General features: G+C 44.1%; 1 protein-coding gene across 1 annotated transcript in view; it reads left to right on the forward strand.

Moving 5' to 3' along the window:
- Positions 1-7,391: 7,391 nt before the first annotated feature.
- Calcoco2 (calcium binding and coiled-coil domain 2) overlaps positions 7,392-24,304 on the forward strand; it is a 34,642-nt gene continuing 17,729 nt past the window's right edge. The window contains exons 1-4 of the mRNA XM_042673564.1: positions 7,392-7,445; positions 16,283-16,471; positions 22,418-22,520; positions 23,411-23,544. Of these exons, the coding sequence (XP_042529498.1) occupies positions 16,292-16,471; positions 22,418-22,520; positions 23,411-23,544 (417 nt within the window). The 5' untranslated portion in view covers positions 7,392-7,445; positions 16,283-16,291. The remainder of the gene's footprint in view (positions 7,446-16,282; positions 16,472-22,417; positions 22,521-23,410; positions 23,545-24,304) is intronic.

Genomic DNA, 24,304 nt, shown 5'->3' on the forward strand with positions numbered 1-24,304 from the left:
GGCTCCAATCGCTCCCTACTACACCTGTGGACTCCCACGCCCGAGTAGTAAGGAGCCTGGTTCCCATTGGCTGCCTGACAATCCCGACCCCAGTCGGTGCTGCTCCCAACTTTGGGCCCGTCCTACCCTTGTATTTGCATATAGGGCCACTCAAGCCTGCGATTGGTCCGCGGCGCGGGCGGCCATGGCCCCTCCCTCCTGAATCTCATTAACCGCCCCTGGGCTCCAAGACCAAAGCGCCGGAGGTTGTCCTGGGAGACGCGCAGGACGCACGGGCTAATCACTCCCCGGCGCGAGCTCTGCCGACCGCTCGTCTGGGTCTACTCGCGTACTCGCGTACCCGCGCCGCACCGCCCCGCCCCACGTCCCCCAGGCCGCGCCGCCGCGCCCCGCACGGGAGCCGAAGTTCTCTGGACCCGCGCCGTCGGGCGGGCCGCTGGGCTCCGACGCAGTGGCAGTCGGAACGTTTAACTCGAGCTGTTTCTGTACTGGTGGCGAAAGTCCGGAGAGCACCTTGAAGTCCTCGGGCGATCATCAATATCCAAAACCAGAAGAGGCTAAATTTAGGAGGTCTTTGGCCTCCCCTGAATGATCAGTAAAATTGAGCTGTCCAACCGACTGGAGAGCCCGACTTAAGAGGTCAGGGCTTTTAGCTTCTCACAACAGTTAAGTAGCCACATCTCTTAATTTGGTGCCTATTGAGGTTAAACTGGAGTTTTAAGTTTCCTGCAGGATTTTAGAGGAATATTCTGCCCATGTGTCCAGGACTTCATACTGTGTTGTAATGGAAAAATGGCAAAGTGAAAGGGGCTTGGGGGAACACCAAGTGAAAACAAGTAAGCTACAGCAAGCAGATGCACAAATAAGCTTACTTGCATTTCCCTCATCTGAATAAAGCAGCTACAACAAGCCCTGTAAAGGAAGGTGTATCTATCAGATTTTCTGTAACACACACAAAAAAATGTGCTAACTGAAGTTGTAGCTCAGTGGTAGAGCACTTGTGTGCATAAGCCCTGAGTTTGATCCCAAAAGCTGCAAAAATAAAAGGTGTGTGTGTGTGTGTGAATGGCTTCATCAGAACCTTCCCCCATAAAGCTGATGTATAATTCTTTATTCCCAGCTGTATGGAGAGATACTCATTAACTGAGCTAGAGAATTTAAGTTCCTCCCAAAGAAAGGAAATGGCTCCTTCACCAGCTGATCTGTGCAGGCAGGCAACTAGAAGCAAAGACACAGCCCTAACAGGGACACTGGCAGGCAGCCACAGGCTATGTATGAGGGGCTTGCTTTCATCGTGGACTGAATAGATGATCAAGGTAGAATTGGCAGTCCATCTGCTGCTCTTCCAGCAACTTCTCTGCCATCCAGTCCTCCTCTCTGCAGGTGGCCCAAGCTGTACACCCTCCCCCCCTTGCGTGCCCTAAGGGCCCAGGTGACCAACATCAACTGGTCACCCAGCAGATGCTTCCCTAAGACCAAATGTCCCACTCTTCCCCTCCTCCAACCTGCCTCTTTCTTTCCCCAGTGTACTACCAATCTGCTCCACCAGGCTGTCGCTTCAGTTTCTGTCCCTCTGGAGGGACATTGTGATGGAAATGAGGGGGAGAGAATGCTGGAGGGAGCAGCCAAGATTTACAGCTTCCAGAGGGTCTCCATTAAAATCCCTGACAATTGGCTATTTATGACAGAGTTGGTGCAACCAGAGCTAATAGGCTACAGCCTAGCACTGCTGTCCTTGGGGGAGGGGAATGATGACAAGAGCAAACCAAGTGAATGGTGAGTTCCTATCACTGTAGGCCAAACCAGGCTTCAATGGTCAGCCACACCCTTCAGGGCAGAGACTAACAGCCAGAAAATCAGAAAACATGAAGATTTGTGCTAGGCAAACCAGAGACAGAAAAACCCAGCTGGATGGGGTGTAACATGCCTGTAATCTCAACACTCAGGGAGCTGAAGCAGGAGGATGGAAAGTTTCAGGCCACCAGCATAAAGAGTTTCAGGCTTTGCATAGCAAAGTCTTATAACAAAACAAAGCAAAACAGAAAAACCCACTTGGCAAGCAGGGAAGTAATTTCGGGGGCTTGGCATGGAAAAGATGAAGCAGGGTGTTAGAAGGCCTTTACAGTTGTCAAAATATTTGAACTGTATCCCCACCTCTGAGCTTTAACTCAGGCAAGAATGTGTGAGAAAATAAAGAAGAAAGAAAATGCCAGGCCCAAGACCATTGCTTTGTTCCTCATATACCCACCTGATTCAATAAATACGTAGCAAGACAACAATTACCAACAATTACACTTTCAGAAGCTTGTGTTTGTTGCAGCTGACACACAAATGTTTTTCTCGGCTTGGGATTCTTTTAAGTAATTATAAAAGGAGATATCTGTGCTCGCTTCGGCAGCACATATACTATAAAAGGAGATATCCTACTTCTGTACCCTGAATCAAGGTCCATCTTGGAAACTTTTTCTTCCTGTGCCAGTCAAATTAAACTTCTTGGTATTTGTTCTGGGGATAGGCTAAAGGTAGAGAGTAGTAATGAGGCAAGGAGACTGAAAAACTGAATTTTTGCATGTTCCAGAATTTTATTTATTTTTTTTGGTGAGTTGTGGGGCTTGAACTCTGGGCCTGGGCACTGACCCTCAGCTCTTCAGCTCAAGGCTCATGGACTTTCCTGCCTGGGCTGGCTTTGAACCGCTATCCTCAGATCTCAGCCTTCTGATCTGGTGTGAGCCACCAGTGCCTGGCTCAGAATTTTGTTTCTTTAACTCTGTGATGCATGTATATGGGGATGTCATAGCTGAGTTATACAATCACAGAATCAGGAACTTTGCTAAGTCAGAAACATCCGGTTTTTGGTTTTTTAGTTTTGTTTTGTGCCGGTACTGTCCCTCAGCTATTTTTTGCTGGCTAAAAAATGTGGTAGAGGCTGGCACTCTACCAGCTCCAATTCTGACTTTTTTGGTGACTAACTGGAGATGAGTGTCCCAGACTTTCTTGCCTCAGCTGGCTTTGGAAGGTGATCCTCTGATCTCAGCCTCCTGAGGAACTAGGATTACAGGCATGTGCCACTGACACTTGCCTTCCAAGCTTCTTCTTCATCTTTCCCAGCTTCTTCATCTTCCTTTACTTTCTAGGAAAACACTTTCCCTGAAAGGAACTGCTCATAATTTTTTCTTCTTTTTGTGTCAGTTATGAGCTTGAACTCTGGGCCAGGGCACTGTCCCTCAGCTCTTCAGCTCAAGGCTAATACTCTACCACTTGAGCAACAGTGCTCCATTCCAGTTTTCTGGTGGTTAATTGAAGATAAGAGTCTTACAGACTTTCCTGCCTGGGCTGGCTTTGAACCTCAATCTTCAGATCTCAGCCTCCTGAGTAGCTAGGATTATAGAGTAAGCTACCGGTGCCTAGCTTGTTCATAGTTTTTTAAGGTGATTTCCTTGGTGAGGATGGAGCCTAAAAACAATCTCATAGAAATTACCACACTTCAGGAGAAATAGAAAGCATATTTCTTATTTTTCATTCTTTCTCTTTTTCTTTCTTTTCTTCCTTTTTTTTTTTTTTCTCAAAGCTGGGGATGGAACTCATAGCCTCATCCTAGGTAAAATACTCTACCATTGAGCCACATCTCCAGCCCCAGATATATTCCTTCAGCTTTTTCTGTAAGTCACAGTAGACACAGAGACCATGTACTTAAACTCTACACAGAATTAAAGGGCCTTCTAAAGCTGCCCTTTTTTCTTCAAAGTGTTTTTAGCATCCATTTTCACTAACACTGTTTTTGTCAGTTGTGGGGCTTGAACTCTGGGCCTGGGTGCTGTCTCTCATCTCTTCAGCTCAAGGCAAATGCTCTACCAATTGATCCACAGAGCCACTTTCCATTTTCTGGCAGTTAATTGGAGATAAGAGTCTCATGGACTTTCCTTGCTCAGACTGGCTTTGAAATGCAATCCTTAGATTGAAGCCTCCTGAGTAGCTAGGATTACATTCGTGAGCCACCAATGCCCAGCTCTCACTAACACTTTTGTTACATCACTTGGTATACTTATATGTAGCTGATAGGGTACACAGAGTCTTCTACTTACACATTGGTATTATTTCATCTGATAATAATAGTTTGTAGTCATGTCCAAAAGCAGTTTACTACATACAGAATCTTTGCTTTCTGAAGATTACTTAAGGAACAACTTAAATTATTCTATGGTTAGATAATAGTGAAGTAAATCACAGTAGAATCTCAACAAGAAAGCAGCTAGGCATGGATGACTAATACCTTTTATCCTACCTACTTGGGAGGCTGAGAGCTGAGGATCTTGGTTCAAAGCCAGATTAGGCAGGAAAGTATGTGAGGCTCTTATCTCCAATTAACTATCGAAACAAAACAATTGGAAGTGAAGCTGTGGCTTAAATGGTAAAGTATTAACCTTGAGCACAAAAGCTCAGGGATAGCACCCAGGTACTGAGTTCCAGCCCCAGGACCTCCATGTGTGTTCATAAGCGTACGCACGTGCGCACATACACACAAAAGAAAAACTGGACTTATAGCTGAGATTTAAGAGATGAGAGTACAAGCTTTTAGTGGAAAAAGCTAAGTGAGAGCTTAAGGCCCTGAACTCAAGCCCCAGTACCAGCACAAAAATACACTAACAAGGGCTTAGAAACTACTTTTGCCAAAAGCACTAGCTTCCTACTTCATCACACAAACGAAACTAAAGGCAAGCAAAAGCTTGGTATCTCAACCCCATTTTGTTTATGGCTCTTGGCATTTCTCTCTGAAGCCACCTTGCAGCCATGTTGGAATTGAAGAAGGATAGGACTGATGAGTAGTATCTTTACCATGAAAGCAGAAATTACACCCAAGGAAAGGATCAGCATTTCTGCAACAGACAGACCACCCCCCACCCTCAAACAGGAGTAATCATCTCATAGGAACTAGTTTCTCTCAGTACAAGGTAATGCTCAACCAGGCTATACTTTGACAAGGGCTATTTATATCTACCTCTCTCCCCTTATCCTAAATCATTCTCTGAGCCTAATGATGATGTCTGTATACCCTGAAGATGGGTTTGGATGCATGCTGCATAATAAATCTCCTTTCCCTAGCCTTTAGTTCTTCAACTCTGCATTAGGTATTGCATTAGATCTGCATAGGTATTATGCATTACATAAAAATTCAGTTCCTCAGTCTCACTAGACACATTTCAAATATTCAGTAGTGGCATATACTTAATGGTGACTAGATCAGAAAGTACAGATTTCAAACATTTCCATAAGTACAGATAATTTTATAACAGCCCTCCTATGAATAAACATCCCCCCCACCACCTGAATTTCTTTTAGCTTTTTTTCCCCTGTGAGCCAATATTGTTACTTCAATAATCAGTTGCCAGTTGGGTGCTGGTAGCTCACACCTGTAGCAATCCTAGTTACTTGGTAGGCTGAGAACAAGAGGATCATAGTTCAAAGCCAGATGGGACAGAAAAGCTCATGAGATCAATTCTCAGCCTATAGTAGATCACAGTAATATGTGCCTGTTATTCCAAGTTATGTGGAAAGCTGAGACCAGGAGGATTGTGGTTGCAGGCCAGCCTGGGCAGAAAAGTCTGTAAGACTCCATTTCTACTAAAGGATTGTTGGATGGATGGGATATGTCTGTTATTCCAGCAACATGATAAACCTGAAGTATACAAGTCATAGTTCAGAAATACACTTAAGTGGGAGAGGAGTCCCTATCTCAAAAACAACCAGTGAAAATAGGCTGCAGGCTTGTCTTAGAGATATCCTATCAGCCTACCAAACTCAAGATCCTGAGTGCAAACTCCAGGACTGCCTAAATAAATAAAGTTGCCATCTCTGACAATGCCTCTGTTCTTTATTAAACTTCAGGTCCCTTTGAACACGTTTGTCAAGTGAGCCTTAAACTTGGGTCTCTATGTCTTTGCCTAGTCTAGGAATCCCAAGGTCGTATTAAAAGAATGCCCTAATGTGGCATTTTTCAGTATCTAATATATTATCACTTTATTTGGTGAAATTCATTCCTCTCTCTTGATTTCCTCTCTAGCCTACTGTCATCTCTTGTCTTTGTAAGTTTTTACCCACGGACTCCTCACTCAGACTAGAAATTTTCACCTGTCTTTTATGTATTCAGAGTTGAGGTCAATCTCTCTTCCTTATTAGAATGCTCCTATTACAAGAGGCCTAAATAAATAATCTTCTTTTTGTTTTGTGTGTGTGGGAGGGTGTTTGCTTTTTGTTTTTTGAGACAGGCTCTTGCTATGTAGTTCAGGATGGCCAAAAAACCAGAGATGGAGGTATGGTTCAAGTGAGCACAAACCTTGAGAGAAAAAAGCTAAGAGATAGCATCCAAGCAGTGAGTTCAAGGCAAAGCAACAACAACAAAAAAAACTGAGTTCAAGCTCCACTAGCAGCACAAAAATATGAAATAAAAGAATTTTTCCATTTGTTACAATGCAACAATTTGGTTTTTATTCAAAACCAAAGAGAGTAAGGCAAGTACTGGGCCCTAAGTTTACTCTCGTGTGCATGAGTAATGGGGAAAATCAAAGCTCAAAGATACTGTGTTTAATTTCTGAATATAATATGAACAAGTGGAGATTTATAACAAGTAGAATGAGGCATTAATAAATGCAAAATTAATAAGACATCAGAAATCAAGGTAGGATTTTTTTTTTTGTCGTGGTGCCTGAACTCTGTCCCTCAGCTATTCAGCTCAAGGCTAGCACTCTACCACTTGAGCCACAGCACCACTTCTGTCTTTATCTGCTTAAGTGGTGCTGAGGCATGGAACCCAGGGCCTCATGCATGCGAGGCAAGCATCCTACCACTGAGCCACCTTCCCAACCCCCAAGGTAGGATTCTTGCTACAACCAACTAAATAGCCAGCTTGGGCAATCTAAGCTAACTAATAAGACTGTCTCAAAAAAAAAGAAAAGAAAAGAAAAGAAAAAGGAAGGAAGGAACTAAGGATAAAACAGAGAAACTAGGAGACCTGTGAAGATTTCTAGGTCTCCTTTATAGACCACGTGAGGAATAATTAAATACCATGTTTTCATCTATAGGATCATGAACCAAAGAAGTGCTCCATTGGGTTACGAGAAAAAAAGATACAGAGCTTTTTTGTCCAGGACTGAAAAAAAAGGTTGAAAGAAAACTAAACAACTCGTCAATACATAGGGGATGAAATTGGCACTTTGAGTGAGATCATCACTCCAGACCAAGGAAACCACACAAGGCCACTGACTACCCTAGAGCTGCTACACCCAAAGACTACAACTCCCAGAAGACCCCGCGTCTGGGGGCGGGGCTAGATGACCGTTATGACGCTAAGCGTGTTCCGCCCAGATCCTGGCTCCCTCAGCTCTTAGCCCCACCCCCGTCCCGTTCCCTGCCCTGTTGCTGTTGCGGCGCTGCTGGCTGCTGCCCCCCCGGTGAGTCCCCTGCCGTGGAAAGGGGCAATTGGGCCTTCGAGCTCCCCAAATTCATGCTTCCTGTCCTGAGAAAGAGTTTTGGGCGGGCGAAGATGCGGTCGGTTTCGGCTTTCACCTCAGTCCACCTTCTAGGGTGTCAGTCGGTGGGAGTTGCCTCCTGGCAGGCCTGGCGCGCCTACCTCGGCCTTGCGGGCTTCAGGCGCTGCTTTCTCTTGAGCTGGACGGGGGCTTCCGCGCTTTTGCGGGGTGGGGAGGCCCCTGGAGCAGGAGAGAGACACGTGGCGGGAGTGAGGGTGTGGATGTGGCACCGCAGCGTCTCTGCGTCTCGCCCCCCGTCCCGTTCCCCCTCCCACCCGGGGTGGTGGAGGTTCCAAGTCCCTAGCCTGGCGTCCACCTCGACTTCGCGGCGGCGAGGCCCTGCTGCGTCACTCCTGAGCGAGTTACTTTCTGTTTGGGTCTCTGTGTCCTTCCCCCCCCTCCCCCCTTCTATTTGATCCCTGGGGCCGCTTTCCATTTGATCCGCTTCTTTACACTCGATCGCCCATTGCCCCTCCCCCGCTCGGCCTGCGCGAGTTCTAATGTTCTTATGTTCGCTTAAGGCTCTAAGGCTCTCGGTTCCGTATGATGACCACCCCACCCCACACGCCAGCTTCTTCCTATCGCTTAGATTCTTTGCCCCAGACGCAGAACAAGTGGCCTTGGTTGGACCTGATTTCGAATTATAACTCTCACCTCTTGCGGTTTTGGGAAACCATGTAAAACAAAGGACTTTAATGAAGCCGTGGGTCTTTATAACTTCCACAGGTGTGGCATTTATTTGGCAGTGCATACTAGGCAAACCCTGTCTCGCTTAACCACACCCCAGCCCCTTTGTCACTTGCAGAGCACATAGGAGTGTCCCAGATAGCTCACTTTCTCAGGTATTTTCAGGGACACTTGAAACTTCACCATTTAGCAGGCGTGACAGCTGTGGAGCAGAAAGGACCTTCAAAAGGGTAGTCAATAATCCTGTGTTATCTGGCACCTATGACTTGTTTTCAAGTCACGGAGTATTTGTGGGGGGGGTGTTTTAAAAAATTTGGCATAGAGTTTTTAATTCCCATGTGATGCAGGAAGAGTAAGAAACGTTTCCTCCATTTCTCTCCACTTTAACCTTGTTTTGCTAAAGTAAAACTTTGGTAAGCTTAAAAAAAAATTGGCTTCAAAATGTATAGTGCACACTTACAATCCCAGCATTTGGGTAGTAACGGGTTGGGTATGGACAATCTGGAACTTGAGGCCAGCCTGGAATACAAAGTGAAACCTTGTTTCAAAAAAAAAAAAAAAGTAAAGTGCTGGTGGCTCAAACCTGTAATCTTATCTCAGGTGGCTGAGGTCCAGAGGATCAAGGTTTGGATCTGAGAGACTCAGTAAAGAAAATGAAAGAAGGGGGGCTGGGAAGGTGGCTCAGTGGTAGAGTGCTTGCCTTGAATGCCTGAGGCCCTGGGTTCGATTCCTCAGCACCACATAAGCAAAAAGAAAAAAGCCGGAAGTGGCGCTGTGGTTCAAGTGGTAGAGCACTAGCCTTGAGCTGAAGAGCTGAGGGACAGTGCCCAGACCCATAGTTCATGCCCCACGACCGGACCACAAAAAAAAAAAGAAAAAATGAAAGAAGGGCTGGGAACTTAGCTTAGTGGTAGAATGCTTGCCTAGCATGCATGAAGCCCCGGGTTCGATTCCTCAGTACCACATACACAGAAAAAGCCAGAGTGGAGCTATGGCTCTAGTGGTAGAGTGCTAGCCTCTAGCAAAAAAAACAAAAGGAGTTTAGGGACAGTGTCCATGCCCTGAGTTCAAGCCCCAGGACTGGCAAAAAAAAAGCAAGCTAGAAGTCTGGTGTTGGTGGCTTACTGTTGTAATCCTAGCTAGCTACTCAGGAGGCTAAGATTTGAGGATTATGGTTTGAAGCCAGCTCCATGCGACCCTTATCTTGAATTAACTACCCAGAATATATAAAATTGGTCAAAATTTATCACTTAATAAGAACTATACTTGATATATATTGATATATCTCATCAAAATATACTTGATATATCTCATTAAAATATTGAAAATCAGTCTAGGCAGGCATGGCTTATACCTGTAATCCAAGCTATTCAGGAAGCTGAGTTGTGAGGACCATGTTTTCTTTTTTCCCTTCCTTCCTTCCTTCCTTCCTTCCTTCCTTCCTTCCTTCCTTCCTTCCTTCCTTCCTTCCTTCCCTCCTTCCTTCCTTCCTTCCTTCCTTCCTTCCTTCCTTCCTTCCTTCCTTCCTTCCTTTCTTTCTTTCTTCTTTCTTTCTTTCTTTCTTTCTGTTGTTGGTTGTGGGGCTTGAACTCTGGGCCTGAGTGCTGTCCCTCAGCTCTGAAGCTCAAGGCACACATTCTACCACTTGAGCTACAGTACCACTTCTGGTTTTCTGAGTGGTTTATTGGAGATAAGAGTCTCATGGAGGGCTGGGAAAGTGGCTCAGTGGTAGAGTGCTTGCCTTGCAAGCCTGAGGCCCTGGGTTCGATTCCTCAGCACCACATAAACGAAAAAAGCCAGAAGTGGCACTGTGGCTAAAGTGGTAGAGCGCTAGCCTTGAGCTGAAGAGCTGAGGGACAGCGCCCAGGCCCAGAGTTCAGGCCTCACGACCGATCTCCCCCCCTCCCCCAAAAAAAAAGAGTCTCACAGACTTTCCTGCCCCAGCTGGCTTTGAACTGCAATCCTCAGATCTCAGCCTCCTGAGTTGATAGGATTACAGGTGTGAGCTGCCAATGCCCAGCTTGAGGACCATGGTTTGAAGCCAGCCTTGTCAGGAAAGTTTGTAAGACTCTTATCTCCAATAAACTACCAAAAATCCAGAAGTGGAGCTGTAGCTCAAGTGGTAGAGTGCTTGCCTTGAACAAAAGAAACTCAGGGGGCTGAAGAGCTGAGGGACAGGGCCAGGCCCAGAGTTCAGGCCCCATAACTGACAAAAAAAAAAGCTCAGGGGTCTGGGAAGGTGGCTCAGTGGTAGAGTACTTGCATGCATGAGGCCCTGGGTTTGATTTCTTGGCACCACATAAGCAGAAACAGCCAGAACTGACACTGTGGCTCAAGTGGTAGAGCACTGGCCTTAAGCTGAAGAGCTGAGGGACAGCGCCCAGGCCCAGAGTTCAGACCTCACAGCCAACCGGGGGGGAAAAGAAAAAAAGCTCAGGAATAGTGCCCAGGCCTGAGTTCCAGGACTGGCAGAAAGAAAAAAAGAAAGGAGGAAAGGAAAGGAAGACAGCAAAAGGCAGCAGTGGAAATACTGTAGAGTACCAGCCAAGCAAACAAAGGCAAGCAATGCCCTGAGTTAAAATGTGATGTTGCCAAAAAAGGTCTATACTTAACTAATATAATACCATCTTAGATGGAAAGAAAAGCCTTTACTTCATATTTCCCCTTTCACTTATGATCATCATTATAGCTGAAATAATCTGTAGAGATTTTCTAGCCTGATCCATGCATTTTACTGAGGTGTAAAAGGTTGTGTCACTTGGTCAGGACCTCAGGCTATGTAGTGGTAGAACTAAGACTGGAATTTAGGTCTCTAGACTCCTTGATCTAGTCCCTGTTCACTATACTCATTGTGACATACCACGGCAGAGTCACTTTTTTAAAGAAAAACTATTTAGGTGCTGGGAAAGTGGCTCAGTGGTAGAGTGCTTGCCTTGTATGCATGAGGCCCTGGGTTTGATTCCTCAGCACCACATAAGCAGAAAAAGCTAGAAGTGGCACTGTAGCTCAAGTGGTAGAGTGCTTACCTTGAGCTGAAGACCTGAAGGACAGCACCCAGACCCAGAGTTCAGGCCCAATGGCCGGCAAAAAAAAAAAGAAAAGAAAAAGAAAAACCTGGATACCTCGACATAGGTGGCTCAAGTCTATAGCTAGTGAAAGAAGCCGAGATCTTGAGGATCATGGTTTGAAGCTAGCCTGGGTAAAAAGTCTGTGAGATTCCATTTCCAGATCATAGTTTGAAGCCAGCCTAGGTAAAAAGTCTGTGAGATTCCATTTCCAGAATAATCAGCAAAAAGTAAGTTTAGAGCCACAACTCAGTAGTGGGGTGCCAGGCCCCCCCCCCCCCAAAATGGGTAAACTCAGCTTTTCACAGTGGGTTTCAGTTATCTGAACCTCAGATCCCAGAACTGTTTTTCCGTGTTTCTCCTAGTACTGCTGGCACTATGTTGTTATGGTTTGAGAGATAAAGCCTTGCTTAGAACAATCTAGACAAACAACCAGTAAACATTGATGAGTAGACTTTTTTACTTTCTCTCTCGCTCTCACTCTCTAATTTTTTTTTTTAAAGCCTGGCATTACTGGATATTTTGAGGGATGGAATCTCAAAAGACATCTCCACAGACTAGCTTTAAAACATGTTCCTTTGGCTTTCAGCCTCCTGAGTATTTTCAGTTACAGACTTGAGCCACCAGTGCCCAGATGATGAGTATTATTATTTTTTATTAATGTATGTTTCTCTGTGTGTGTGCTCCAATCCCAAGCCTTGAACTCAGGGCCTGAGTGCTATCCCTGAGTACCCCAAAGCTCCACTTCTGACTTTTAGGTGGTTCATTGGAGATGAGTTTCATGGACTTTCCTGCTTGAGCTGGCTTCAAACTTTGATCCTCAGGTCTCAGTCTCTTGAGTAGCTAGGAGTACAGGTATAAGCATTTTTAAAGGCCTCTAGGAGTATATCCCCTATAAGATACTATAAACATGAGGAACTAGAACTTGTAAAATTTGGACTGGAGCAAGTGGTTTACTAATCTGAGGAGCAGTGAATGTGGTTTTGGTTTTACTGTCTGTCTCAGGGCCAGCTATATACCCATAGTGGTAGTGTACATTGCTAATACTCAATAAAGCTACTTACTTGTCACATCTGACTGGGAGAAATGGAATTCAAGTGAGTTCATCCAGTTTGCTAATTGCTAGAAGTTATAAAAAGTAAGCAGAAATGTGAATGAATTAGATTAAATATGGGTTTGATTTTTTAAAATGATCTTTGTTTTTACTGTTTTACATGAAGAATTGATTTGTATTTCTCATTTGGCTTTGTAAGTACTTGACTTTTTTTCTGCAAATTAATCTAGAGAAGCTACTTATAATCCTCATTTCTCTTGAAACATATGCCCACTGGTATAAAAGGCTAATGTAAAGGTGTATGGCATTTTAAATTTCTTCTGCTAAAAAGCATATCAGTATATTTGCAGATTTCCTCAGCAAAAGCAATAGAGCTGACTTTTGTTGCATTGCTTCACAAAAAGAGGATCTATGACCTCATGGGACAATCCTAGGAGTAGTATATTAAACTTTAAAAGCTCATTAGATGAAAATATGTCAGACTTTCTTAGGAACCAGGAGCCAGTTCAGGAGACTGGTTTTAAAATACATTCTTATTATTGCCAGTTCCCTTGAGGTCCCTAATCCTTTTGCAAACCAAGCTGGGGGTAAAGGGGGATGTGGGATGTGTGTGGTGGGGTGTGGGGTATATGTCAGAAGCCAAGTAAAGTGCCCCTGATAGTTTGTGGAATCTGCATTATTGTTTGTTTTTCCTGGTCATTCATGTGGCCTGTCTTTGATTTGGGAGTAGGAGTGAGGAATTATCCCACTATAGAATTATCATGGTTCAGTAGTTTCTGGGGCTTCTAAATTTAACTGGCTATTCTTATATATTTCTTTTTTCCTCTGTCGGTTTCTGAGTTATCAGAATTAAGAATAAATGATAGAGAAGCTCTCTAATGGAGAAGATAGTAAAAGAGGGAAATTAATGCTTAAGTCATCCTCTAAAATTGGGGGGAAGGGGTAAGCAAGGCTCATATAGAGCATTTACCTAGCAAGTTTGAGACTTTTAGTTCAAACCATGGTGCTGGGGGAGCGGGGGAGATCCTTCTACTTTTCCTTTTGTATCTTTATGCCTCTTCTCTACAAATACTAATCTCTAGGCTGCTGTTTTTGAAAGATAATTTCCTAAGCCATTGTTAGAGTCAGTTTCTCCCAGGCAGTTTTTACTGAGAAGAAGGAAAAGCTTTAATGATCTTAAAAAATCATCAGATGTGCCGGGTGCCTGTAATCCTAGCTACTCAGGAGGCTGAGATCTGAGGATCACGGTTCAAAGCCAGCCCAGGCAGGAAAGCCCATAAGACTTATCTCCAATAAACCTCTCAGAAAACCGGAAGTAGGGCAGTGGCTCAAGTGGTAGAGCACTGGCCTTGAGCTGAAGAGCTGAGAGACAGTGCCCAGGCCCAGAGTTCAAGCCCCACAACCAACAACAACAACAAATCAACAGATGCCTTCCCTCTAGGAAAAGTTGGAATACTTCCTTATTGACTCAGTTCAGGTTGGTGTAGTTGTGCTCTAGGTTTAGCTATGGTCCTTTCTGTTCTGTTTGGTAAAAATAAATAGACTGAAATGTGACTTCCATTTTGAAAAACTGCTCTTAGGTTTGAGATTGAGGATGTGGCTAGACTGTGTCCTATCTCAGAAAGCCAATGATTTCTTGGTTCCTTAGCTTAATCTAAGAATAGACAGTTCAGTGCCCCTAAGTCCTCTTGCCTTCTCTGGTAAGCTGAAAGAAGAGGGCTAGTTGTATAGATTTCATAGTAAAACCAGGAAATAGATAGGGTGGGGCAGAGCTAGAAGAGTTGTGGTTTATATGTTTGTCTCTGTGTATATAATCTTTCGACATGTTCCAGTAGTTGAACTTATATAATATTTATATATGGAGTGCTACTGTATTATTATTTTTTTCATTTCCTGGTAAAACCCTGGGTTGAGAATCACATATTAATTGAAGTAAGATCAGCAGAGGCAGGAAAGTCTGTGTGAGACTTGGGTTTTTGTGTGTGTGTGTATGCCAGTATTGAGGCCTGAGTGCTGTCTCTGAGCTCTTTTGCTTAAATCTCACTCTTTACTACTTGAGCCACAGCTCCACTTCCAGTTTTTTTTTTATTTTTTAATTTTTTTTATTGGTCCGGTTGTGGGGCCTGAACTCTGGGCCTGGGTGCTGTCCCTCAGCTCTTCAGCTCAAGGCTAGCGCTCTACCACTTGAGCCACAGCGCCACTTCCAGCTTTTTTCTTTCTGCTTGTGTGGTGCTGAGGAATCGAACCCAGGGCCTCGAGCATGCAAGGCAAGTGCTTTACCACTGAGCCACCTTCCCAGCCCTCCAGTTACTTTTTTTATGGTTAATTAGAGATTAAAGTCTCACAGAAGCTGGGTGCCGGGCCGGGTGCCAGTGGTTCATCCCTGTAATCCTAGCTACTCAGGAGGCTGAGATCTGAGGATCTCGGTTCAAAATCAGCCTGGGCAGGAATGTCCGTGAAACTCTTATGTCCAATTAACGACCAGAAAACTGGAAGTAGCACTGTGGCTTAAGTGGTAGAGCACTAGCCTTGAGCTAAAGAGTGTAGGGACAGTGCCCAGGCCCAGAGTTCAAGTACCACAACCGACCAAAAAAAAAAAAAGTCTCAGACCTTTCCTGCCTGGACTACTTTGGAACCACCATCCTCAGATCTCAGCCTCCTTAATAGCTAGGATTACAGGTGTGAGCCACCAGTGCCTAGACTGAAAGGCTATTATCTCCCTGAAACTACCAAAAAAAAGTTCAGAAGTAGAGCTGTGGTTCAAGTAGAGCACTAGCCTTGAGCAAAAAGAATGTCTGGGACCCAGCTTAGTGTTGGAGTTCAAGCCCCAGGCCTGGCGCACAGGTCACCTCCCCTCACCCCTCCAAGTATAAATGACTTATTAAGATAGCAGGAAGTGTCAATAATCACAACATTTTCTTAGTTAGGCACTGGCAGCTCATAACTGTAACCCTAGCTACTTAGAAGACTGAGATCTTAGGATAGCAGTTCGAAACCAGACTGAGCAGGAAATTTCGTCCATGAGATTCTTATCGCCAGTTGACTACCAGAAAACTGGAAGTGGAGCTGTGGCTCAAAATGATAGAGCACTAGCCTTGAGCAGAAGCGCTGAGGGTCAGTGACCAGGCCCAGAGTTAAAACCCCATGACCAACCGACCAACTGACCAACCAACCAACCAAAAAAAAAATTTATTTTCTCTGTGTTTGCATGTGTGTGTGTGTGTGTGTGTGTGTGTGTGTGTGTGTGTGTATGTATGTACATGCGCAGATGTGTGCTGGCAGTGGGGCTTGAACACGGGGCTTGGGTACTGTCCCTGAGCATTTTTGCTCAAAGCTAGTGCTGCCACTTGAACCACAGCTCTAGCTTTTTGGTGGTTAATTGGAGATAAGCCTGTCCAGGTAGGTTTCAAACCATGATCCTAAGAGCTCAGCCTCCAGAGTAGCTAGTATTACAGGCCTGAGCCACCATCACCAGGCTTTTTATTAGTCTCTTATTTTCTTTTTCTAAACCATACTCAGCTCCTGGCATATTATTTTATATGAAAGAGCCCAATAATTATAGGATAAATGCAGCTAAATAGAGAAGCTGAAATCCTGACTTTCCTAAAGACATAGGGCCTGTGGGGATGAAAAATCTAGAATTTAGGTCTTATATTCCAGTTTTACCTGTTTTGTGTAGGTTGGTTTGTTTAAGAGAAAGAGAAACAACAGAGCAGAGAATAAGGGTATGTGAGGGTGGAAGTGTCTGTGGTCAAAAATACTTGAACATTCTCATAGCAGAGGAATTTATTAATGTGAAATGGCTCAAAGTGAAACAGAAAGCTGTGTGATCTCAATACTTGTCAGGATTTTGCTTTTCCTGATTGCCTTGAACATAATGTTCTTGGATGACTGCCCAGAAATCACGAGCCAAACCCTTTTAGAGCCTTACTTTATTCCATGTCTCATAACAGGACCCCACCATGGAAAGGACAGTAGAAGAGCCCCCCACGTCAGCTGTCTTGCTGGATCATTGTCATTTTTCTCAAGTCATCTTTAATAGCGTGGAGAAGTTCTATGTCCCTGGAGGGGACATCACATGCTTTTATACCTTCACTCAACATTTCATTCCCCGTCGAAAGGATTGGATCGGCATCTTTAGAGTAAGTGGTAAATCTAGTATTATTTGGAACTAAGAGTGAACCTTAGTTACCTGAGGGTGTAACTCCTTGTGTGCATTATAAACATTCAGGCTCACTCTTTTTTTTTTAATTTTTGTATTGTTATTATAAAGGTGATAAACAAGTACATAAGTCAGGTAAAAGTACATTTCTTTTTGGACAGTGTCACCCCTTCCCTCACTTTCCCCCAGTTTTTCCCTATTGGCCTCACCCAGAAGTATATAGTTCATTTTCAACATAGTGTTTAGTGAGTACCATTGCTGCATTTGTTTACCCTTTATCCCTCTATTTCTGTGTCAGGCTTATCTTGTTCAGTCTCTCCTTGGGCCTGTGCTGTTCCCCCCCTACTCAAGGCTAGAACTATACCACTTGAGCCACACCTTTACTTCTGTTTTTTTTTTGTTGTTGTTTTGCTTTTGCTGGTCCTGGTCCTTGAACTTTGGACCTGGGTTCTGTCCCTAAACTTAAGACTAGCACCCTATCACTTGAGCCACAGCACCACTTCTGGCTTTTTCTGAGTAGTTGATTAGAGATAAGTCTCACAGACTTTCCTGCCTGGGCTGGCTTCAAACTGCAGTCCTCAGATCTCAGCTTCCTGAGTAGGTAGGATTACAGGCAGAGCCACCAGTGCCCAGGCTTCATTCTGGCTTTTTATTGGTTAATTGGAGGGAAGAGTCTGCTGACTTTGAACTGTAAACCTGGGATTTTAGCCTTCCCAGTAGCTTGGTTTTATAGGCATGAGCCACTGACTCCCAGCATGTCTGGCCAATCTTAAAATCTTAAACTAAGTATTGCAGAACTCTGTCATCATACAGTGTATTCTGTGAAACTCAAAATTTAATTTTAACTTCATGCTAACATAAAATGGAAATTCTATTATCTCAAAGTTTTATTATGTTTTTAATATAAGTGCCTTAAAATTAGCCTATTTTGAAATATTCCTGTATGACTTGATTAAAATGAGCAATCTCTTACATAATTTCTATGACTTTAAATATTGTTTCCTTATTTGGTGTTTATTTGTTTTAAAGCAAATATCCCAAATCTGAAAAGGATACTGAGAAATTACCTAGTTCAATATCCTGCATACAAAAAGTTTCTTTCTTTCCAAAGATGGAAGTTTATGAGCAACCTCAGTGGCCTATTCTATTGTATAATCATCTTGTCAGTACAAGTACACAAATACTATTTCAAATTTTCAGTTTACTCTCTATATCTCCTCCTCATTTCTGTGTCTTTCAGATGCCCTTCCCCCTCACACATATATACATGCATAAATACATGTGCATAAGCATCCACACGCACACACACATACCATAATGTCAGAGCTTTCCTATTTCCAGAGACAGGAATTAAAGGTCAAATTTAAGTAATTTTCATTGTAATTCCCAATGTTGGTGACATTTGGTTTGACAGTGCAGTATGTCATGCAGTATGTCATGTGCCTGCTAACCAGTGCTGTTCATCTTGAAGTCATATGACACTTTTCAACTGAGCTGTGAAGAAACTTTTGCTTATTTCCATCCCTCAATGAATTCCTTTTCTTAATTGTTTGGGAGACCAAACTTATTGGTAAAGCCTTCGGAACTGGAGATAATAAGATTGTTATTTAGAGATAGGGATAGGAAGTGGCGCTGTGGCTCAAGCCGTAGAGCGCTCGCCTTGAGCTGAAGAGCACAGGGACAGCGCCCAAGCCCAGAGTTCAAGCCCCATGACCGACCTCCCCCCCCAAAAAATAGAGATAGGGATAGTAGGCAATAAGAGGACCCTGGCAGATTCTGAAACTATAAGATATTGAATCGTGATACTGAGAGGTATTCTGTCACAGAGAACTGATACTCTAGAGTGTTTCTCTATAGTGTTTTCTCTCTTGGCTTCAATTTGTATTTTATTTTATTTTTTTTCTTTTTGCTTATATGGTGCTGAGGAATCGAACCCAGGGCCTCATGCATGCAAGGCAAGCGCTCTACCAATGAGCCACCTTCCCAGCCCTAGTGTTTTCTCTCTTGGAAGGAAGTTGTGGCTGGATTTTTCTTCCTCATAAAAGAAAGTATATATATTTTTTAATATTTTATTTTATTTGAACATACTGTACAGAGGGGTTACAATTACATGGGCAGGATAATGCGTACATTTCTTACCAAGTATTGCAGCCTCCTCCTTTGTTTACCCTTCACATCCCTTCCCAGCCTCCCCCCTCCCCCAAGAAAGTATATTATAGATTAGTATTGTCAAGTAGAACCATTTGCTATACCTTTGTTATATAGCACTGTGGTTGCACTTTTAACATGTGGGTAGTGTGATGAGTAACTGCTTTTATTTATTTATTTTTGGTGGTGGTGCTTACCATTCTGTGCTTACCATTTGTTCCCATGTAAATCAGCCTTCTATGGCTAATAGCTATTTCTAGGTGTAGTGATAGCCACCACCAAAGATACAGCCTAAAATAGGTAGGAGTCAGTTTTCCTTCCTTCAATATAATCAGTTTTATGATCTCTCCTTGACCTGGGAATTTAAATGTTTCCAAAGTTTCAGCGACAAGAGAGCTAGCATGTCATGACAAGCAGATTGGAACTAGGACTATTCAGGTAGAAGAGCCAAGGATAGAATTGCAAGTAGCCAGAAGTTTGTTTTCTTGTTTGAAGGCAGCAGTGCTTTTTAGGTCTTCCTATTAAATCTCGGTCAGAGTGCATTAAGAAACTCCAGGATATGAATGAGGACAACATAAAATTCATACTTCCTGTACCACTGCAGGCTGCAGTGGCTGTGAGAGACTTACAGCAATGGGATGTAATGAGGCTCTAAAACATGCCTTAGTATTTTCTGATGGGCTTTGTTGTAACCTTTTCAACCCTATTCAGATTCCTTAATATATAAAAGTGGAATTTATTTTTAGTTGATTCTCTTCCTGTTGGGCTAAGGCTGGGTCAAAACATAGCAATTTTGCTTCTTACTATTTGCCACTTGAATGGCTCCTCTTTTTCTGTTTCCTGGTGTTCTTTTATCTTCTGGATAAGATTTGAGCCATTTTTTACCCCATTTTATATGTAGTGAAAAGTGTTTTCCAAAACCAGGCATTAGTGACTCACACCTACAATCCTAGCTACTCAGGAGGCTGAGATCTGAGGATTGTAGTTCAAAGCCAGCTGGGGCAGGAAAGTCTGTGAGACTCTTTTTTTATTGGGGGGTCCGGTTGTGGGGCCTGAACTCTGGGCCTGGGCACTGTCCCTCAGCTCTTCAGCTCAAGGCTAGCGCTCTACCACTTGAGCCACAGCGCCACTTCCGGCTTTTTTCTTTTTGCTTATGTGGTGCTGAGGAATCGAACCTAGGGCCTCATACATGCAAGGCCTCATACATGCAAGGCTCTACCACTGAGCCACCTTCCCAGCCCCCTGTGAGACTCTTTATCTCCAGTTAAATACCAGAAAACCACAGCGCCACTTCCGGCTTTTTTCTTTTTGCTTATGTGGTGCTGAGGAATCGAACCAAGGGCCTCATACATGCAAGGCCTCATACATGCAAGGCTCTACCACTGAGCCACCTTCCCAGCCTCCTGTGAGACTCTTTATCTCCAGTTAAATACCAGAAAACCAGAAGTGAAGCTGTGGCTCCAAGTGGCAGAGGGCTAGCCTTAAGCAGAAAAGCTCAGGAACAGTGCCTAGGCCCTCCATTCAATCCCTACAACCACCAAAAGAAAAAAAAAATACCATTTAGCCATCTTTGTGGTGCTCAGGCACCTTTTGCTCTATCCTGGTATCATTTGATTTATTGTATTCAATGCTGAGAATGGGCTTTTATGACTGCGGTTTTTAAAATCTTTTTAGCATCTCAAAAATTCTATTTCATATGCATCTGTTGTGTCCACAATTTAAAAATGTTTTCTAATAATTAGCCACGTGTCATCCAGAAAGATTTTTAAAATCTTTATCCATAAAGAAAAGCATGGCTAGTGGTTGTAATAATGCATGCCTCTTATCCCAGCATTCAGGAGGTTGAGCCCAGAGGATTGTTAAGTTCAAAGTCATCTTGGATGGGAAGGTGGCTCAGTAGTGTGCTTGCCTCGCATGCATGAGGCCCTGGGTTCCATTCCTCAGCACCACATTAAAAGAAAAAGCTGGAAGTGGTACTGTGGCTCAAGTGGTAGAGTGCTAGCCTTGAGCTGAAGCACTGAGGGAAAACACCTCAGTCATCCTGGGCTACATGGCAAGGCCTACCGTGTGTGTGTGTGTGTGTGTGTGTGTGTGTGTGTCTGTCTGTCTGTCTGTCTGTCTGTCTGTGTCTCTGTCTGTGTCTCTGTCTGTGTCTGTCTCTGAATCTGTTTGTCTGTCTGTCTGAATCCTGGGGCTTGAACTCAGGGCCTGGGTTCTGTCCCTGAGCTTTTGTGCTCAAGGTTAACGCTCTAATATTTGAGTCACAGCTCTACTTCTGGCTTTTTGGTGGTTAATTGGAGATGAGTCTCATGAACTTTCTGCCTCAGCTGGCTACATACCGTAAGCTACAAGCACCCAGCTAGTAAGGCCTGCTTTTACCTGCCCCTCTCAACTTCAATAAAGAAAGGAGAGGAAGAAAAGGGATTGGAGGGGAGGGCTAGAAAGGAGGGAAGGGAAAAGAAAGGAAAGAGACTAGGTGCTGATGGTTTATGCCTATAATCTTAGCTCTCAGGAAGCTGAGATTTAGAGAGACAGTATTAAAGCCAGCCTAGGGGCTGGGAAGGTGGCTCAGTGGTAGAGTGCTTACCTTGCATGGAGGAGGCCTTGGGTTCTATTCCTCAGCACCACATAAGCAGAAAAAACCGGAAGTAGTGCTGTGGCTCAAGTGGTAGAGTGCTAGCCTTGAGCTGAAGAGCTGAGGGACAGCGCCCAGGCCCAGAGTTCAGGTCCTCCAACCAGGAAAAAAATAAAAGAAGAAAAAAAAAAGCCAGCCTAGATAGAAAAGTTCAACTCCCAAATAACTAGCAAAAATCCAGGCTGGAAACTTGGGTATTTTGAAACACACATATGTGTGTATGTAAGAGTGTATATGTTAATTTTTAGTTGTTTCAGACCTTTTTTCCTATAAAGTGAATCTTGTCATACTGAAGTAATTCTACTATATTTTTAGTATATAAAGTAAAATGTAAGTGCATTTTAAGAAAACAGCTCAAAGCCTGGTGCCAGTGGCTCAGGCCTGTAATCCTAGCTACTCAGAAGGCTAAGATCTGAGGATCATGGTTCAAAGCCAGCCTGGGCAGGAAAGGCCATGAGACTTTTTTTTTTTCTTTTTTTTTTTTTGGGGGGGGTCCGGTTGTGGGGCCTGAACTCTGGGCCTGGGCGCTGTCCCTCAGCTCTTCAGCTCAAGGCTAGCGCTCTACCACTTGAGCCACAGTGCCACTTCCGGCTTTTTTCTTTTTGCTTATGTGGTGCTGAGGAATCGAACCCAGGGCCTCAGACATGCAAGGCAAGTGCTCTACCACTGAGCCACCTTCCCAGCCCTGGCCGTGAGACTTTTATCTCCAGTTAACCACCAGAAAACCAGAAGTGGTGCTGTGGCTCAAGCGGTAGAGTGCTTGCCTCAAGCTAAAGAGCTGAGGGACAGCACCCAGACCCAGAGTCCAAGCCCCATGACTGCCAAAAGGAAAGAAAAGAAGGGCTGGGAAGTTGGCTCAGTGGTAGAGCGCTTGCCTTGCATGCCTGAGGCCCTGGGTTTGATTCCTCAGCACCACATAAGCAAAAAGAAAAAAGCCGGAAGTGGCGCTGTGGTTCAAGTGGTAGAGCGCTAGCCTTGAGCTGAACAACTGAGGGACAGTGCCCAGGCCCAGAGTTCAGGCCCCACAACCCGACCCCCCCCAAAAAAAAAAAGAAAAAAAGAAATGAAAAGAAAAGAAAACAGCTCAGATAAGGCCATTTCCCTGAGCCCTGTCAGATGTTAAATGAGAACCTCTCATTACAGGTGGGATGGAAGACTACCCGTGAATATTACACTTTCATGTGGGTTGCTTTGCCCAGTGACCTAACAAAGGACTTAACCAAACAGCAGGAAGTCCAATTCAAAGGTGAGAACAATATTAGATCAAAGGTGTTGAAAACTGTAGGCAAGACTAATTATTTTCTGTGTGTGTGTGTGTGTGTGTGTGTGTGTGTCTCTGTGTGTGTGTGTCTGTGTGTGTGTGTCTCCTATGTGCTCTCCCTCAGCTTTTTTACTCAAGGCTGACATTCTACTACTTGAGCCACAGCTCTGCTTCTGGCTTTTGGTGATTAATTGCAGATAAAAGAACCATAATCCTCAGATCTCAGCCTTGTTTCCTGGGGCTTGACTGAGGGCCTCTGTGCTGTCCTTGAGCTTCTTTTGCTCAAGGCTAGCACTCTACCACTTGAGACACGGCCCTACTTTTCCAGCTTTTTTGGTAGTTAGTGGAGAGTTGTTAGTCTCACAGACTTTCTTGCCTAGGTTGGCTTCGAACTGTGATCCTCAGATTTCAGCCTCCTGCATAGGATTACAGGTGTGAGCTACCAGTGCCTGTCAGATCTGTCTCTTGTGTAGCTAGAATTACAGACATGAGCCCACTAGCACCTGGCTTGATTTTTCTTTTTTCTTTTTTTCCTCTGAAAATTATTTTATGGGTGCTGAGGCTTGAACTCAGGCCCTCTTTTCTCACTTAGCTTTTTCACTCAAGGCTGGCACATTACTAGTTAAATCACACCTTCACATCTGGCTTTTTGATGATTAATTGCAGACAAATGTCTTACAGTTTCTGATCTGGCTGGCCTTGAGTTTCAATCCTCAGATCTTAGACTCCTAAGTAGTAGGATTATGGGTGTGAACCACTGGCACCTGGCTTTATTTGATTTTCTTGAGTTTGAGCTTTCTAAGGCAGATAAAAAGACATGGATTTAATTTTTTTAAAGATCTTATTTTGGATTAAAAATCATGATTTTTTTTCAGCTTATTATCTGCCCAAGGATGATGAATATTACCAGTTCTGCTATGTGGATCAAGATGGTGTGGTCCGGGGAGCAAGTATCCCTTTCCAATTCCGTCCAGAAACTGAGGAGGACATACTGGTTGTTACCACTAAGGTCTGTAATTGTCCTATCTAAGCATTTTCTGCCATTAAGCGTAGCAATTCCTAGGTACAGTTGATACTGAATAATGAGGTTTTATGGTATATTTAAAAGATACTGGGGAAAATCTATATAGTACTCTTTTAAAAATCTGTAACTTGGGGCTGGGAAGGTGGCTCAGTGGTAGAGTGCTTGCCTTGCATGCATGAGGCCCGGGTTTTAATTCCTCAGCACCACATTAAGCAGAAAAAGCCAGAAGTGGCGCTGTGGCTCAAGTGGTGGAGCACTGGCCTTGAGCTGAAGAGCTGAGGGTCAGTGCCCAGGCACAGAGTTCCTACCCCACGACTGACAAAAAAAAAAAAATCTAACTTGCTGGGTACCAATGATTCATGCCTTTAGTTCTAGCTACTCAGGAGTCTGAGAGCTCTGAGGATCATGGTTTAAAGCCAGCATGGTCAGGAAAGTCCATAAGATTCTTTTTTTTTGATTGGTCATGGGGCCAGAACCCTGGGCCTGGACACTGTCCCTCAGCATTTCGGCTCAAGGCTAGCGCTCTACCACTTGAACCTCAGCTCCACTTCCAGCTTTTTCTGCTTATGTGGTGCTGAGGAATCAAACCCAGCACCTCATGCATGTAAGACAAGCACTCTACCACTGAGCCACCTTCCCATCCCCCAAGTCCATGAGATTCTTATCTTCAGTTAACCACTAAAAAGCTGGACTGGAGTTGTGACTTAAGTGGTAGAGTGCTACTTGAGGGAAAAAAAAAGCCCAG

This window comes from Dipodomys spectabilis, unplaced genomic scaffold (genome assembly GCF_019054845.1).
Source record: "Dipodomys spectabilis isolate Male_0828 unplaced genomic scaffold, ASM1905484v1 ptg000018l, whole genome shotgun sequence".
Lineage (NCBI taxonomy): Eukaryota > Metazoa > Chordata > Mammalia > Rodentia > Heteromyidae > Dipodomys > Dipodomys spectabilis.